Genomic DNA, 16,847 nt, shown 5'->3' on the forward strand with positions numbered 1-16,847 from the left:
ATAGATAGATAGATAGATAGATAGATAGATAGATAGATAGATAGATAGATAGATAGATAGATAGATAGATAGATAGATAGATAGATAGATAGATATGATTCAAGAATGGACATGATTGCATTCCTATCTCACTTTCACACAGACTGTTCATCTGTTGGCAGCTTTTCACTAAAAATAACAAAATGATTGTGATGTTTCTATATGTTCTGCAAAAAAATTATTCATGTATGTGGGGTTAACGTGTCCTGGAAGTGACTATTTCACAACTTCCATAATGGCAGTTGTGAGCTCTATCTTACATGTTGCATCACAGATCTTATTAATGACTTGCACAGTGATGCAGTAGTTATCACTGTCGCTTCAGAGCAAGAACTATGTAGGCAACACTGAATTAGATTAGGAGTAGATGGACAGATAAACGATAAGATGGCCTATTATGAATACACATTAAGAATACAGAGTTTCCTATACACAAAGCTGTCTTATTGTAACACACGCACAACCCCTGCAGTCAGAAGAACATAAAAGCTGTGCTGTTGTTCTTTTTCAGGTATTAGGTGACTCCACAGAATGCTCAAGGAGGATTTGATAGCCTTGTTTCTATCTTGATGATCTCACCCCCTCTAAAAACTACTTTAGAATTAACATGCTGCTAAACTACAGCTCAAGACACTATTACCTGAACGATCGGTTCATCTGAGATAACCACCAGAAAAGCTTCAGAACTTAAAACAGTTTAAGACGCTAGAACTGAGAACATTTGACTTTCCTCCAATGTATACCTGAACTGTCTTGCTTTAATTCTTGAGAACTGACTGATATATTGGGCTGTTTAAACAAAGACATGCTTTGAGTCTGGTGAGGTGAATGCAACAATGCATAAAAACAACAGAGAAAAAGTTTTATTTCATCACAGATTAAAGACAAGCGCCAAAGGATCTAAATATGTAACCGAGGATGCGGTTTGTCATTTCATTCAAACTTTGGCAGTACACAAAATGTGCACATAGGAGATGAATCTTAAAACTTTTCTTGATTTTATCACTAATTTAAAACACTTACAGTATGAAGGCAGGTTATACTTTAAAGACTAAACAACATTATAAAAAGAAGAAAGCAAAGAAAGCGCCAACAGTCCAATATATGACTTGACCCAAGGAGAATTTTACATTGGATACGAGACTTCCATTGAAAAGCATCAGAAAGTTTACTTTTAAAGTGTGACCGGTTACAGTGTGTGCCAAGTCAGAAACACAGTAGATGGGAACAAATCACCAAATCATTCTCCCTCTGACACCATCGCATGCAAATTTGTCCCTGCAGCTTTGCCAACATGCATTTTTTAATAGGATAGAAAATGTCATCTCCAGCATTTTAATTACTGTGATTAATAATATGTATTTTCAGTAACTTTAAATTGTTGCATTTAACTAATATAAAATACCCGTACCTGTACCTGTTCAATAAAAAAAAATGTTCAAAATGAGTATTTAATTAATTAATACTCAAAATTCTGGAACAAGAAAAATGAAGTAAAACAAAACAATCTAAATTTGTATACCTGCAAAAGCTGGGACAGAAAAGTGAGACCAAAGCTTTTTCAGGCTAAAAACATGTTTGTTTGTAATGATTGTGTTTGTCATGTTTAATTTACACGTTTTCACTGGGTTTCATGCAGCCAGAGCTGTGTAGGTGAGCTCACCATCATGACACATGTGTATATCCATTATCACCACACAAAGCCTCTCCACCTTCATCCTGATGAAATTTTGCCTTGAAGAATCAAGGTGTCTGCTTACAGGCCTTTCCCAGGGATCTGTGACAGTGCCTTTACTCCAGCTTTTTTTGTACCTCTTTGATACCACTGAAAAGAAAAATCCACTCCATAACTGTCCTGGTCATGCCATTACTGAAGTAGGTTTTTTTTCATCCATTTTGCACTAAAAATGATCTCCAATTACTCCAAAACGTCGTGTTGGTAATATCACATCGTCGGCTAAACAGAAGACCCTGGAGGGCTTAAAGGAAGCCCATTTGCTAAATTTTGCATCTCAGAAACTAGAAATTTGAGATTGATCTTTTATACTTTTCTTCAGCCCAGAGTAAGTGTGAAATCCAAGAGAGGGTAGTGGGGTCCTTGACAGCAGCCATGCTTGCTGCTTGTGTCTATGAGAACTGTGACAGGGGTTAGTGTATTCCCATGGGAGCAGAGGCATGGAAAATGAAGACAATGCAGCAGGGAATACAGAGCTCTAAAGAAACTGAGTAAACTGAACAGGCATGAGAAAGTGGGGCCTCTTCTTAGTCCAAGTAACACTTTGACACAGTGTTTTTTTAAATAGTCTAGAGCATCATTTACATTTAGCTAATGGACTGCAAGTACAGCACCACAGACGTTTGGGAAAACTGTCCTCAGTCATTTTCTATCAAGAACCAAAAACCCATTGAAATCAAGTACAACAGGATTTAACAACAAAATGAACTAAGTGAGACATTAATGAAGCACCTCTCTCATCCTGAGAAAAGGACTTTGGATATTTGTCAACCAGTGAGGACCAGTCTTGATGCTACTGAACAGTCCGCTATTACTTTAGAACAGAGGTGGGCAACTCCAGGCCTCGAGGGCCGGTGTCCCTGCAGGTTTTAGATGCGTCCTTGAACCAACACAGCTGATTTAAATGGCTAAATTAGCTCCTGCAGCTCCTCAGAGGGCTGGTAATGAACTAATCATGTGATTCAGGTGTGTTGACCCAAGGTGAGATCTAAAACCTGCAGGACACCGGCCCTCGGGGCCTGGAATTGCCCACTCCTGCTTTAGGACATGAAGAAATATGCAGGAAATCCAAATATAAAATCTACAAATAAGTAGTTGTGTACCATATGTTGGAATGGTGCCATATTTCCGCTGTAGCCAGCAGGCACAAAATAGACACAGAGTTGCTGCTAAAGGGAGATAATCAGCAACGGTAAGAAGAAGACTTTAACGTGAGTTTCAAACTCCTACATTTTTCGCCCCCGTGTCACAAGAGCACTACAGAGTTCTTTATTTCTTTGCCTTGGACTTTGAATACATCATTCTAACACATGAATATGCTTTAATCTAAACAATTCCAGTGTAGTTGTGACTGTATGTTTAGGGTCAGTGTCCTGCTGGAAGGTCAACCTCTAGTGTCTCTTTAGTGTCTTTTCTCACTGCCCCTCTTCCCCTCTGTTTTTCTTGAACTTCTCCTGTCTTACTTTCTTATCCCCCAGTCATGTATGTTGTGTTTGTAATAACTTCAAACTTAAAAAAATAAAATAAATAAATAATGATAATAATATTTTTTTTGAAGAAGGTGAACCTCTACTCCAGTCTCAAGTCACAGTATCTAACACGTTTATTGTAGTTAGCGCCACATGACTTTCTGTGTTGCTTGCTGCGCACACTGCAGTTATAGAAATGTTAACTATAAATGTAGAGCCGTTACACGTCAGATTAGTTCACACAATGTTGAATTAGCCTATCAGCACCAGATAAATCTGTCTGTAGTTCACATAAGGAGGTTTTAAATCCTGAGAGTGCTTTTTCTCTTTGAGACACTAACATTTGATTAGAACCAGCATCGACATGGTTAGGCAAGATTGTAACATCATAACATTACATTTCAGTACAGAATTTTGATTGTTGCACAAATGGCTTCTAAAATGATATTTAGGAGTGGTGCTCAAGAAAAAATGAAATCGGACATAGAAAAAATAAGACGGGACAAAGGTATGTAATACTTACTGACTCTTATTCATTTGACAGTTGAATTTCTGACACCAGAGCTTAGTTTGTAAATGTAATATTTACTTTTAATCTAACCTACTGGCTAAACATAATAGATTTAGATGATGACTCTGAAGGCATTTCTCAGAGCATGCTTCATTTTGTCAGCAACCGAAAGAGTGATTGTAAACAGAATTAACAACCAAATAACCTATTTAACTGTATCCTTTTAAATCATGTGTGTGTGTGTGTGTGCGCGCGCGTGCGTGCGTGCGTGCGTGCGTGCATGCGTGTGTGTGTGCGTGCGTGTGCGTGTGTGAGAATCATGCCTTTGTCGTAGGTTCAACTTCCGACCGCGTCTGTATCCAGTAAGGGTGGAGAGGAGCGAAACACCAGCTACTGGTAGACGGAGCAGTCGCCCGAGACTGCAAGACCAAGCGACCGACCTGTGCACCGCCTGGATTGAAGGCCTGTGACTCCATGCCCCACACCTGGACCTTTTGTCTCGTCAGTCCAGGGCGTAATTTCCCAAAAGTCTTGGGGATCTTTAAGGTGTTCACTGCCAAAACTGAGATGAGGCTTTATGTTCAGCAGTGCTTTTTGTTTTTTAACACCATTTTTGCCCAGCCTCTTTCTTATGGTGGAGTCATGAACACTGACCTTAACTGAGGCAGATGAGGCCTGCAGTTCTGGATGTTGTTCTGGGGTCTTTGATGAGTTGTCGCTGCACTCTTGGGGTAATTTTGGTCAGCCGGTTACTCCTGGGAATGTTCACCACTGTTCCTTGTTTTCACTATTTGTGGATAATGGCCTTCTAACCTTTTCCAGGCTGAGCGATCTCAATTACTTTGTTTCTCATTTGTTCCTGATTTTCCTTGGATCACGATGTGATGTCTGGCTTTAGAGGATATTTTGGTCTATTCCACTTTGTCAGGCAAGACACAAGTTTTCCAGCAATGAGTAGTTTGGATTTGGAGCACATGTGCAATGGCAGAAAACCAATCTCAGTGTGCTAACTAAACGGAAGCTCATACAGAAGCCAGAGGGAAACATTTGCGGTACAATAAATTAGGGTTCTTTAACCCTAGAACTAACTTGCTTCAGCACTGGACAACTATACCTAGTGTGAGTATGCCCCCAGAGGCTTTTGTACCCCTGTAAGTTGTAATTTCCATTGTGATCAGCTGATGATGAAGCTGGAGGAAGATTCCACCCATTCTCCACCTAACCCATCCTTCAAATTTGTGGAAAAGCAGGCCACATTTGGAGGAGCCTTCGAATTAGGTTAGTCTTCGTCATCTCGCTGTGACGTAATCGGCCTTCGAATGCGAAGGCGCCTTCGAATGCAGCGCCTGGGCTCCCACTCTTGACATTTTTGGCAAAATGTCTCTTTTTATGTAAGAGACACTATCAAAGGGGATTTTCAGGGTTTTTTGGAAAGATGTCTTATCCTACATCAGGATAACAACATAAACTCTTCTATATTTGTAATTAATTTAATTCTTTTATGGGCCAAATGTCATATTCACAAATGTTCTGAACAGAAAACCGCACTTTCTTACTTTCATGATGGAATTCCATAACTATATGACTTATGACACTATCAGACTTTCCTCTAATCATAAAGCAGTTAGAACATTATTGTTATTCTCTCAATAAAATATTCAAAACAGTGCTTAAAACAAAAGGAAGAAGAAGAAGAAAATAAATTGTGGTTGCTTTTTTAATTTTCTTTCTTGCCTCCCTGACACATCTAGATTTCCTTCTTCTGTTCTCAAGTTCTGAAACGATTTTCTACAGTATATGTTTTATGTCATCTTTGTTCTGCTAAGGTAGCTACTGCTCTTGTACTTTGTTCTTTTGTTAAAGTTTTAAAAAAAAAGAAGAAGGATGCAGCCCCTGGACACAGCTAATAACACCACTCTGTGTTGTAACAGAAACAGCAAGTGATACCAGAAAAAGCCAACATCAAGTGAGAGCGCCACCCAAAGGAGTATGAGTGTTTAGGAATGTTATCATGGCCTCTGTACATATGACATATTTCAGGACATTTAGTAGCAAGTGAGCATAACTGTCTTTGGTTTTTGGCAATGCACTCCGTCCTGCGTGTATACTGCTTTCCCTCTACACACTGTAACTGCAATCCTTTAAGAGTGGATTTAACAGAGACATTTTCACTTGTCACCACCATTCTGTAAGAATTTATTTAATATCATGCTTCTTAAGGATGGTTTTATCTTAAAAACATAAAACAAAGAGGGAAACAAAAGGATTTCTGGGCTTAAAGGCAACATTTGAAAGGTGGGGGAAAAGAAGAACGAAGAAAAATAGACAGTAGAACAATGTTGCTGGTTCTGCTGCACTATTTGGATGGTTGGGTCAGAATTTGGCATTAAACAATATGAAAGTAGAGGATACATCCTCCCTTTAAGCAATGGTTCACGCTTGTGTTGGTGGTGTAATGGTGTGGGTGGCCCTTAGTACAAACTAGGCATTGTTTAAATGCCACAGTATATTTGAGTATTATTGTTGACTGTGTCTGTCCCTTTACACCCACTGTGTACCCACGGGGTGGCTCAGGAGGTAGTGCAGGCATAGTCATCTGCTAATCTGTGGTTTAATCCCTGACTGCCTCAGATACTGAACCCCAAATAGACTTTGGTCAACAGGCTTTACAAAGGGGTTACATATAAAATGTTAAAATTACATCTTTTTCAATTATCTTTACAACTCTGTCTTATTGTACTTACATTACAACCAAATCCATCCTTTTTGTCCACTTAAAATGTGTTTACAGAACTATTGTTAGATTTCTTGCAATATTTGCTGTCTTCTTGGCCAGATTACTCTAAAAACACATTTTTAATGTCATCAAGCTTTTTTAACTGCATAAATAGAGGACATATAAAAGTCACTCCCCAAAACCGACGGCTTCTACGCTGTTACAGGGATGTTGTTTGTGGCTCACGATGACTTTTTCATTCACGAGGGACACATTTGACATATGTTTCACATATTATAGACCAACAAGTTATGTATAGCAGTTTAAATCCGAGCAGACGATCACTTTTTGGCACGACACCGGCGCTATCACGATGTACTTGCCCGGTGAGGTTTTCAGCGAGTCATTTGAGTTTGACTGGTCCTGCAGCGCCATCTGATGGTCATATAAGTTTATGATCGCTGAGTGGCTGCTCGGGCCACCTGCGCAGAGGAAGTGCGGAACGACTGGAACCACGTATCATGTGTCTGCGAGTGTTACATTCTGAGGTGATGAGATCTGACTTTAGTCTTATAATATCTAATAGGACAGTTTGTCAGCTGCTGCTCGCCGGTCAGCAGATGATCTTGTTACTGGCATTGCTCTTATGTATTTTCACTTTCTCCCGTTGTTGTCCTGCCGGAACGCTGTGTGTGTTTGGCGTGCGTGCATTTGACGGCTCAGTGTGACCCAGCAACGCTTGTGCTGTTTCCAAGCGAAGCGTCGTTGGTGAATTATGAAGCTAAATGGCTCCTGACAACAATCTTTCTGGAATATTTTGAGAGGAAATTGCAGGACTTCTCTTTAGCCAATCAGTGGATCGGATATCCTGCCCCCCGTCCCTTACTGAGTCACATGTGGACTAGGAGTCAAGTTTAAAAAAAAAACATAAGACTACACTCAAACTGGAATTTTAATCCTTCATAATAAAAGCATGGCAATTCAGCCTGGAATTAACAGACCACGTGCATCCTTATTATACGATTAACACACAACTGATTGTAACTAGAGACGTTGTTACATGATGTTTATACCCCAGATGAAGATACTTCAGGCGTCCATCAAAGGTTTACAGTGTTTTGTAGGTCAGGCTGGACACTGAGAAAAGAGATAAGGATTTGGCTCCCCATTGGCTAGGGAGAGAGCTCGAGTTGTAAAGGATGCAGCAGGTTAAGACAGATTGAACTGTACCAACTGTGAAGTGAAGACTGTGTTGAGAAGATGGAAGGAGTACTTTAAGGACCTGATGAATGTGCACTGAAGAAAATCAGAATCAGAGAATCAAAGAGACTTTATTAATACCAGAGCATGCATACAACAAACGTGTTGAAACAGAGGCATAGATAGATAAATATTAAGATAAATATAGGTATAGATACATATAGAGATACAGGTATAAATACAATACAAAAGGACACAAATATGTGTGCAAATATATGTCATGGTGTAACACTGAAGGCAGGAGGCAAAGAGGAGAACCACAGAGATGATTCGTGGATGTAGTGAGGGAGAAGATGCAGGTGTGACGGAGGAGGATGCTGGGGACATTTTCAGATGAAGGTAGATGATCCGCTGTGGTGAAGAAGAAGTTAGATTGTAGGCTGCATCCCAATTTCCCTCAAAATACCGATGTCTATCTATCTCACGGTCGGTGTTTATGTGACTTTATTTTGAAGGGTCGACATGTGACTTCCTCTGCACTCAGGTGTTGGTTGTAAGCCTCTTTTTTTCCTCGCAGGTTGGACCGATCATCTATTGCTGCGGACTAGCGGAATAAGTAGCTCAGTGGGTCTTTGTCCGGGTTTTATTTCTTGTGTCGAGATATTTATTTAAACATCAGTTTCAAGGATTTATTGTGTTTATTTGCTGGTGAACATGGGCTGCGCTGGATTTACCTGCTCCAAGCACTCCCTGTGTGCGCTCAACATCCTCTATGTTGTGAGTATCCACATCACAGCTTACCATATGGATCATTAAAGTGCCGTGTTCATCAATACAGATTGCATTTTATCACCCTCAGAGTGTGTAAATGGAGTGTAGGACACGTCCACTTTTACAAAATCCACTGATGAGGTCAGACGCTGCTCTAATCAATTATTCACTGTGGTAGGTAGGATCAGGTGGCCGCTCCATCCATCGGATGAACCGAATAAGAGACGAGGAGTTTAGAAAAGCGCCCGATTTTCTTTTTAAAATGGGAGGATCTACAGTTTCCACCTTTAACTGTGCGCTTGTTTTTTGGGGCGGGGGGTTGTCACTTTAGAGGTCGCCCTTACTGTGGAAGCCTTTCCTGCAGGCTTTGATAGCTCTTATCATGTCTGCTTTGGATTAAGGTGTGTATCTGACGCTTAGCTACACACTGGACCTGGAGCCTTGCAGTCCTTTAAAGAAGGCGCTCCATAGATTTTGCAATTCAGTGGCGTTCCTCCTGCACCCTTGGTTCTGTAAGGGTGCAGGAGGTACTAATGATTTCACAGTGAGGTAATCTGCCGTATCTGACACTGCAACTTTCGTATTATATCATCGTATCAGTCTGACATGTTGGCCTTTGCTTCTTGTTTAATCTCTCTTTATGTAAGTGTAGTACAAAATTGTTGCTTATCATGTAAAAGTCGAGAGGATAAGATATTCACATGCAGTTCAGCTCACATTTAAAAAAGAAGACGAAAATGCTCTTATTATCACTCTTTTTTAAAGTAATAAAGAAGCAACATGTATCCATTCCCACAACTAGTGCTTGTAAAGCCATCCAGCAGAGCAAGTAGGACCATGTCGTATGCTGATTCTAGCCCCCTAACTTCTTGTACGACGACAAGTCATCCCAGCAAAATGTCCCTAAAACATAACAATGCTACTGGATTTGCTCACACAATCACATCAAGGATTGATATTTTTCCTCATCCACATAAATCGTTCTATGCTACTCACTGAATATTTTTACTTTTTAAAATTAGTTACCATGTGCATGTGATGAAGGAAGACGCACAAACTATTCTGAAGTTGATTTATGCTACACTGCTGACACTGTGTGTCACCACTTCAGACAAAGATTCCTTGGCTGCTGGTTCATGAGCCACTCAGATTGTTTGTGGTCAAAGTCAAGGCAGACAGCACATGCTGGACAATACAATAAAGTTCTCTTATAGCCTAAAGCAGAATTTCAATAATTAACCCACGTGTGATAGTGTGGATACTTATATGGCTGATTTTTGTTTTTTAAGCTGCCTGCTGCAGTTGATTTCACATGTTCAATTTAGCAGATGTGGAAGTAGCTATATTCAATCCACTTATCCAAATAAGACCTATCACAGCTGCCATAGGGCAGTTGGCAGGGTGCACCCAGTCTGCAGATTGCCAGTCTGTAGCAGAGCTAACACCATTCAACCTCACATTCACACCTATGGGCAATTTAGAATCAGCAATTAACCAAACCTGTGTAACTGCATGTTTTTGGACTGTGGGAGGAAGCATGTAAAGAAACCATGTAGACATGGGGAGAACATGCAAACTCCTTACAGAACGGCCCTGGCCAGCTGATAGATAAAAAAAATGATGTTTAACTTTTTGCACAAAGTGTCATTTCCACACTCAGCCAGTATGTCTGTCCTGCAGATGGTCAGTCTCCTGATGATTGGCATCGCAGCATGGGGAAAGTGGTTTGGTCTGGTCTCCAGTTTCCAGGTGGTGGGAGGCATCATTGGTGTGGGTGTCTTTCTCTTCTTTGTGGCTCTGGCTGGCCTCATTGGGGCAATGAAGCATCACCAAGTCCTGCTCTTCTTTGTATCCTTCACAAACTCATCCTATGACTGCTCTTTCTGTACTTTCATTCACGACTTATATAAAATGTCATTCAGTAATACAAATTCAATCCTTTTTCTACATATATAGTTCCAGTAGTGCCAGTTCACGGCAACAGTCATCTCAAGATGCTTGAAGATAATGTAAGGTAAAGACCTACAATAAAGGGAGGACCCCAACAATCAAACAATCCCGTTTAACCAAGCTCTTGGTGACAGGAGACCTCCAGCAGAACCTGGTCGGGGGCATGTTGGTGGGGTGCATAAAGAAACAACGACAAAATAGAAACTGTGTGTAATAATATCGTTGGTTTGTCTTCTGTGGTCGTTGTTTTGTGGTATCATTGAATTTGTGCTAATTAAAAAAAATCTAAAAATAATTCTGTAATATTTAGATTCAGATGTTTAATTAGTTGCTAATTGACCAGAACTTCCCAGAATAAAAGAAAAGAACATTTACAGTTAAAATGTTTAGAGCTGTCTTTGTTGGTGCCGAGCATCTTTGTCCTGTTTCTGACCAGCACACTGTTGTTTATCTCCTACAATATGCTGTCTTAACATTACTGTTTTGGAAAATTCATTACATATTAATGTATTTATGTGGAAGAAGATACTGAGCTGGATTGTATTTCACAGACAACCTTGCACACAGACTCTATTTTCTTACTATTAGCAGATATATTTCTATAAATGAGCTCTTCCAGCTGTTTATGTAGTGCTTCAGTAACACTGACTATCAGCAGTATTATGCATGTCCAATGTCTGCAATGTGTCCACTGTTGTTGTTCTTTGACAGTGAAGCTCAGTACATGATCATCCTGTTCATGGTATTTATTGTACAGTTTTCTGTTTCCAGCGCTTGTCTGGCTGTCAACAGAGAGCAACAGGTACGAGCTTTGGTTTCTCCACAGAGTGCCGAGCAGCACAAATGATAACTATGCAGCTTGCTCTCTGTTGCACATTAATTTGTTATTACTTGACTTTATATCCAGTACAGTTAGACAACTCACATTTTAAAAAGTTTCATCAGAGCTGTTGATGAAGGAACAGGTGGATGCAGGGAAGGTGGAGGCCTTGAACAAGCAGGCAGCAGTGTCCGACAGTACCGCCTCGTTCTTCCACCTGATAGCTTGAAACAAAACTCTCCTTGCAGCTTTGAGAAAACCCCACATATGATATATCGTTTTGTGCAGCTTGTTTGGGAATAGAGTGCTGTGACGTTTGGTAGCAATTTGTTGCGCAGTTTTTGCAAAATTCCTAAAAAATCTACAGAATTTTCGCCTATTCGTTTGAATGGGAACGTGTCCAAAAAAGAAAGAAAGTGTGTGTAATAGGAGGAAGAAATCAAATTATATTATATAAAAGAAATTTAAATAAGTGTAAAGTGTGGTCAGTAAACACTAATAATATTACTTCTATGGGAATCATATTTTATAGATATTATCAGTAAATAACACATAAAAAGTGAAATCTAAAAGTAGATTTTACCTAAAACCTGCCTCTCCAAAAGTAGCTAACACAGAGCTTAAATGAAGGTCGTATCTTTTTTCTCTGGAAGTTTTGTTTCAGCATGCCATTTTTTGGCCACTACATTTTAATATAAGTGGAGATACTATAAGGATTATTACTGATAAATAAAAAAATAAATAAAAGCTTAAATATAAAAGTGAACCAGTGTGGCTTCTGTGATTAAAACTCTAAGCTTGTCAGGCTGCACAGACTATGTGCTCATTAAGTCATTTAAGCAGAACCTCTTAATGTGAAAATACTGACAGATGATGACAGATGTAATGCTTCATGTTCCTTCTAACACTGTGCTCAAGGATCACCTGCTGGAGGTGGGCTGGAACAACTCTGAGAGCACCCAGAGAGATGTGGAGAAGAGCCTCAACTGCTGTGGCTTCAAACATGTCGACCCTAACAGCATGTGTGATGCTGTGAGTTTGGATCCAGTCTTTTCCAAGTGTTTCCTGTTCCCCGTTACATGTCACATATCTCAGTATGTGCAAAGAGGCTGATATCTGTTTTTTTAATGTACAATAAAATTGAACACATCACAAATTTTCAAGTAAATATATTTCTAAAGTTTAGGTTGAAAGAAATTCTCACCATATATTGATAACAACCCACCCACTTCACACATGCAACGAAATCAAACCATAGACACATAAATTGTGTAATTACATTATGTGTGATAATAAAACACTTTGTTGAAAAGATGAAGAAAGGGAGGGGCAAATAGGGTTCAGGCCCAGCTGATGGTCGATTAAAAGGGGTCTCAAAAAACATGATGGGTAAAACCAGTGAGCTCTCACAAGACCCTTGGAACTTTATTGTTGCAAAAATGTTGCTGGCACTGGCTCAGAGGAATATTACTGAAGATCCCAGTGAGCACCATTGGGACCATAATCCAGAAGTGGAAAGAACATCATTTTATGATAAACTGACAACGACCACAACCTTGCTCCTTGCAAGGTTTCAGACAGAGGAGTGAAAAGAATTATCAAAGTTGTCCAAGAGCCAAGGAACAGTTGTGGATAATGCGATTGTTTTGCCCCACTGGCTCCAGGTGTTGTGCCGTCCACGGGAGCGCATAGCTGCTTAAAGCTGTAGCGCCCAGATTACTTACAGCTACTTCCGTGCAACTGATATAAGATGCGTTAACCTGAACACAGCTTCAATCATCTGTTTGTTGAAAAATGGTAACGCGAGCGCACCACATTTTCTTGTTAGTAACGGTAACGGCGTTGTAATGATAGGAATAGTAATTAGTTAGATTACTCGTTACTGAAAGAAGTAACGCCGTTAGCAACGCCGTTACTTGTAACGCCGTTTTTCCCATCACTGGTTGACAGTGAGCTCCCTTGGTCTTGTTTGAAAAGTAACAGCAGTAAAGTTAATTTGAAATAATGACTCTACTGTCAGAAGCATTGGTGCGATTTTTAAACATGTGCTGTGTCTCTTGCAGGCTTGTTTCCCCAACAGCTTCTGTTCGCCTTGTGCAGACCAGATTAAGGAACATGCTGGAGATATTCTCCGATTTGTAGGAGGAATTGGCCTCTTTTTCAGCTTCACTGAGGTGAGCCATTACAGCCCAGACATGCCCTGTGTTTCAGTCACATACCGACGATTTGTCACGTCCCAAGGTGAAAGGTACCATTCCGCGTCCTTATGAGACGCTTCGGAATCTCAATTGAATCCAATAGAATGCCGGTCGTGGCAATAACACACGCTCAGAGCAGAAGCTCCAGCCGTCCATTCCAACCCTAACCTTAACCATTACCTTAACCATAACGTTGGCCCTATCAGATGGTGTTTTCCAAAGTGATTCATGATCAGAACATAAAACACATTTATATGTATAGATTCATTCCAAACGGCTCTCATACCCCCCAACGCGTAACATACCGCCGATTTGTCGCATAGCGTCGGTATGTTGGTATGTTGGTATGAGAGCGTGCTGATATTTCAGACCGGTAACAGTGCCTACAGCAGGCTGCCTACATGTGCCCCATGGTACCACCACCAACTTGTATGGAATACAAACCAGAAACTCAAATTATATTAAAAGTTAGTCTGTTGTAGAAAATGTCATTTGGGCTTCCACTTCTGGACTTTCTCTAGTATATCAATAAGATCCTGTTTTAGTTACATTTTACTGAGGGTTTCAGTCTGTCATCTTCTTTCAGCTTCATATTTCATTTTCTGTGATTGAATCTTTTCCACAATAGTCATATTTTTCTGTATGGTGATTCCTATCTTTAAGGTTGGGCGACTGGACGAATATGTCGACTATCGACGTAGGCTGAGCCTTTCACCAATCGTTTTTACAAGAGCGATTTATTCATTTATTTGCCCACGAGTAAGTTTGCTAATAATGTTGACTGAAGCTAAGAGAAGCAGCCAATGGAAAAATAATTGGGCTGTTTTGACGGCACCGTCTTCCAGCTGTGAGCAAATGCACCGACCTCAGAGTGCGCCCAAATGTAGCGATTCATTTATTCAAGCTCATAACAGAAAGAAAGGCAGAAGCCCATGTTCAGAAAAAATAAAAACATTTGATTTAAATGGGAAACAAAGAGAAAGTGGCTTCTTTTTCCACTATAACTGTGTTTACAAGCTGTTCCAGTGTTTATCTGTCGCACACACTCGGCCAAACAATAAATGCAAGCTCAAACAAAAACTACGTTAAAAATCTAAATGTCTCTTCCAGTGAACATTAAAAAAATGTCCATCGTAAATTTAAGTGTTCTTTGTAATTTAGCGCATCTCAAATAAATACATTTGAAGAAAAATCCAAAAGTAGCTATATTAGTACTGAAACAAACAAGAAAAGAAGGTAAAATATTCCCTCAAACAAAACTTATAAATTCTAAATGTGCAAATCAGTCCGTGCATGATTGCATTGCTCCACCCATCAAAAATTCTGCACCTGCGCAAAGATATCGTCGGTTATTGGACTGATGATTATCGGTTGGAAAATTTTTACGTATCGCCCAACCTCACTGTGTCCAAGTCGTTAGTGTAAAACTCTCAAACCCAGACCTTAAAGCAGATGACTCGTAAGCTGGAGAGGAAATGGCGTGTCACTACTTTAGAAGATCATCATTTAGCCTCGAGAAATAGTTTGTTGCTCTATTTTAAAAAAGCTCTCTATAAAGCTTATTTTCTTCAATCACTGATTAAAGGAAATAAGAACAACCCGAGGTTTCTCTTCACTGTAGGCAGGCTGACAAACAGTCAGCTCTGTTAACTACTAATGAGTCATTAGACAGAAAAAGGAATTCAGAAGGATTTGTTTGTAAAAGAGGAACATGGAGGAAGCTTTTTCGCAGGTGATATCATTACATAGCAAACTTTTAATATGGGCTTCACTGTTTCCCTTGTTTGGACCAACAAAGACAGACGATTCATTTTCAGCATGGAAGGGAAAACAGCTGTTTGTACATTAGTGACGGGAAAGTATTTAAAACATTTGAACAAATAAGAAAATAATTTAAATGACAAAATAATGACTTGGTTAATGTTTTTTCTAAGATGAAGAACTGTGTTGAAGTAGAGTACAAAAAATGTACAGAATATAAAATAATAATAAAATATAATAATAAAGATTAGGCTAACAATACTGTGTAATCAGCATTCATGCTAATAATTAATGAATAAGGTCACATGGATGGAAGCCTGACAGCATTTCGATTGTCAGACCAACTTTGACTCAGACCTCCTTCAGTGAGTTTGTCCAGAAAACATGGCAACATTTCTACATAAATAATTGTGGATTTAAAATAATTCTCATGGCGTAGTGTTTTTGAAACAATTCCTTACATAGTATTGACTGACATAAGGAAACTTTTAACTTAGTGCTGTGTGTTTGTGTCAGATCTTGGGAGTGTGGCTCACATATTGCTACAGGAACCAGAAGGACCCACGAGCCAACCCTAGTGCTTTCCTGTGAGACAGCCAAAGCTCCACTGACCAACATCCAATCACCTCATCCCCAAACGACCTCTATGGACGTTCTGACTTGTGCGTTTTGACTGATCACTGCAGTAAACCTGATGTGTTTCGTTTTCAAGAGCTAAGTTATGTGTGAGGAGCGGCCAACATGCTGCCTTCAGCATGACATTCCTGCAAAATACAGATACAGTTAGTACACTGTGAAATAAAAAGAAGGAATGCTGATCTGCTATATAATCCAGAAGTATTTACACACCCTGCCTGAGAGTTAACTCTGAACACTTTTTTGTCATTTTGTTTCTTTTATAAAAACAGTCGATTCCACTGGAAGCAATAATATCACCCACTTCTCTGCACACTGACATTACAGATTCTGATGTTTTACCATGTGTAGAAATGTGAATGTGTGACGAGCGGCTTTGTTTGTAACCTGCAGATGTTTTGCATATTTGAAAGTAAGTGTGTGCCTATGAGTTTTTCTCTGTTTGCTGTGGATTTGCCCTTTTGCATGACTCTGTCCATTAAAATGTGGGCTACTGTATAAAAAACTGCAACTATCTGTAAGCAGTTCCTCTGAGCCTTTGTACTGGAAACCACACTATGATACTAATCTAATAAAAAGAATCAGTGTCTTCATCACATGCTTTCTGTGTCTGATACATAAAACTACAAGTAGCGATGCACCACTGCAAAGTATGTTGATGCTGATATTCATCTGCAGGACCAGCAGCCTAATGAAGGACGTCTGGGTCGGCTCTCTGATTCTCCCCTCTAGATCAAAACACTTGGAATATTTGGGTTGATGAGGGCTGTGGGCAGTAGGTTTCAACGGACTGTTGCTTCTAAATGCCTGGAGTATCTTGAAAGAGCTATATACCTTAAAATGGGTTTTTACCAGTACTGTTTCACAGAGGGCTAAAAAGGAAATGTCCACAATTTAGACTTTTTGCAGAAAATTTAATAAAGAGCAAAGTAAAATGTGGGTTAAACTCTAATTAACCTACTCTGAGCTAACGCTGTTTTATTCTTATCTTTGGGAAGAGAAAGGTTGGTGCTGAATCCGAGGATGCACTTATCTCTGTGT

The 16,847-nt window shown here is 39.8% G+C and overlaps 1 protein-coding gene across 2 annotated transcripts; it reads left to right on the forward strand.

The window, feature by feature from the left end:
* The first annotated feature begins 6,939 nt into the window (after positions 1 to 6,939).
* Positions 6,940 to 16,402, forward strand: tspan13b (tetraspanin 13b). 2 transcript variants are annotated; one of them, XM_042215388.1, is made up of 7 exons: positions 6,940 to 7,018; positions 8,248 to 8,447; positions 10,122 to 10,289; positions 11,113 to 11,193; positions 12,130 to 12,243; positions 13,275 to 13,385; positions 15,687 to 16,402. In XM_042215388.1, exons 2-7 carry the CDS (start codon positions 8,385 to 8,387, stop codon positions 15,759 to 15,761), a joined length of 612 nt encoding a protein of 203 aa, XP_042071322.1. In that variant the 5' UTR covers positions 6,940 to 7,018; positions 8,248 to 8,384; the 3' UTR covers positions 15,762 to 16,402. The 2 variants fall into 2 exon arrangements, with proteins under 2 accessions (XP_042071322.1, XP_005950114.1); XM_005950052.3 differs by lacking the exon at positions 6,940 to 7,018 and having other exon boundaries at positions 8,198 to 8,447.
* The last annotated feature ends 445 nt before the right edge of the window (positions 16,403 to 16,847 follow it).

The sequence above is a fragment of the Haplochromis burtoni genome, unplaced genomic scaffold (assembly GCF_018398535.1).
Source record: "Haplochromis burtoni strain Fernald_Lab_line unplaced genomic scaffold, NCSU_Asbu1 Contig_711, whole genome shotgun sequence".
NCBI classification, from domain to species: Eukaryota; Metazoa; Chordata; class Actinopteri; order Cichliformes; family Cichlidae; genus Haplochromis; species Haplochromis burtoni.

Excerpts from the sequence above, each read along its gene's own strand:
- tspan13b (XM_042215388.1), top strand. The coding sequence starts at position 8,385 with ATGGGCTGCGCTGGATTTACCTGCTCCAAGCACTCCCTGTGTGCGCTC. Across the intron at positions 8,448-10,121 it reads CGCTCAACATCCTCTATGTT|ATGGTCAGTCTCCTGATGAT; the intron begins GTGAGTATCCAC and ends TCTGTCCTGCAG. Across the intron at positions 10,290-11,112 it reads ACCAAGTCCTGCTCTTCTTT|TACATGATCATCCTGTTCAT; the intron begins GTATCCTTCACA and ends AGTGAAGCTCAG.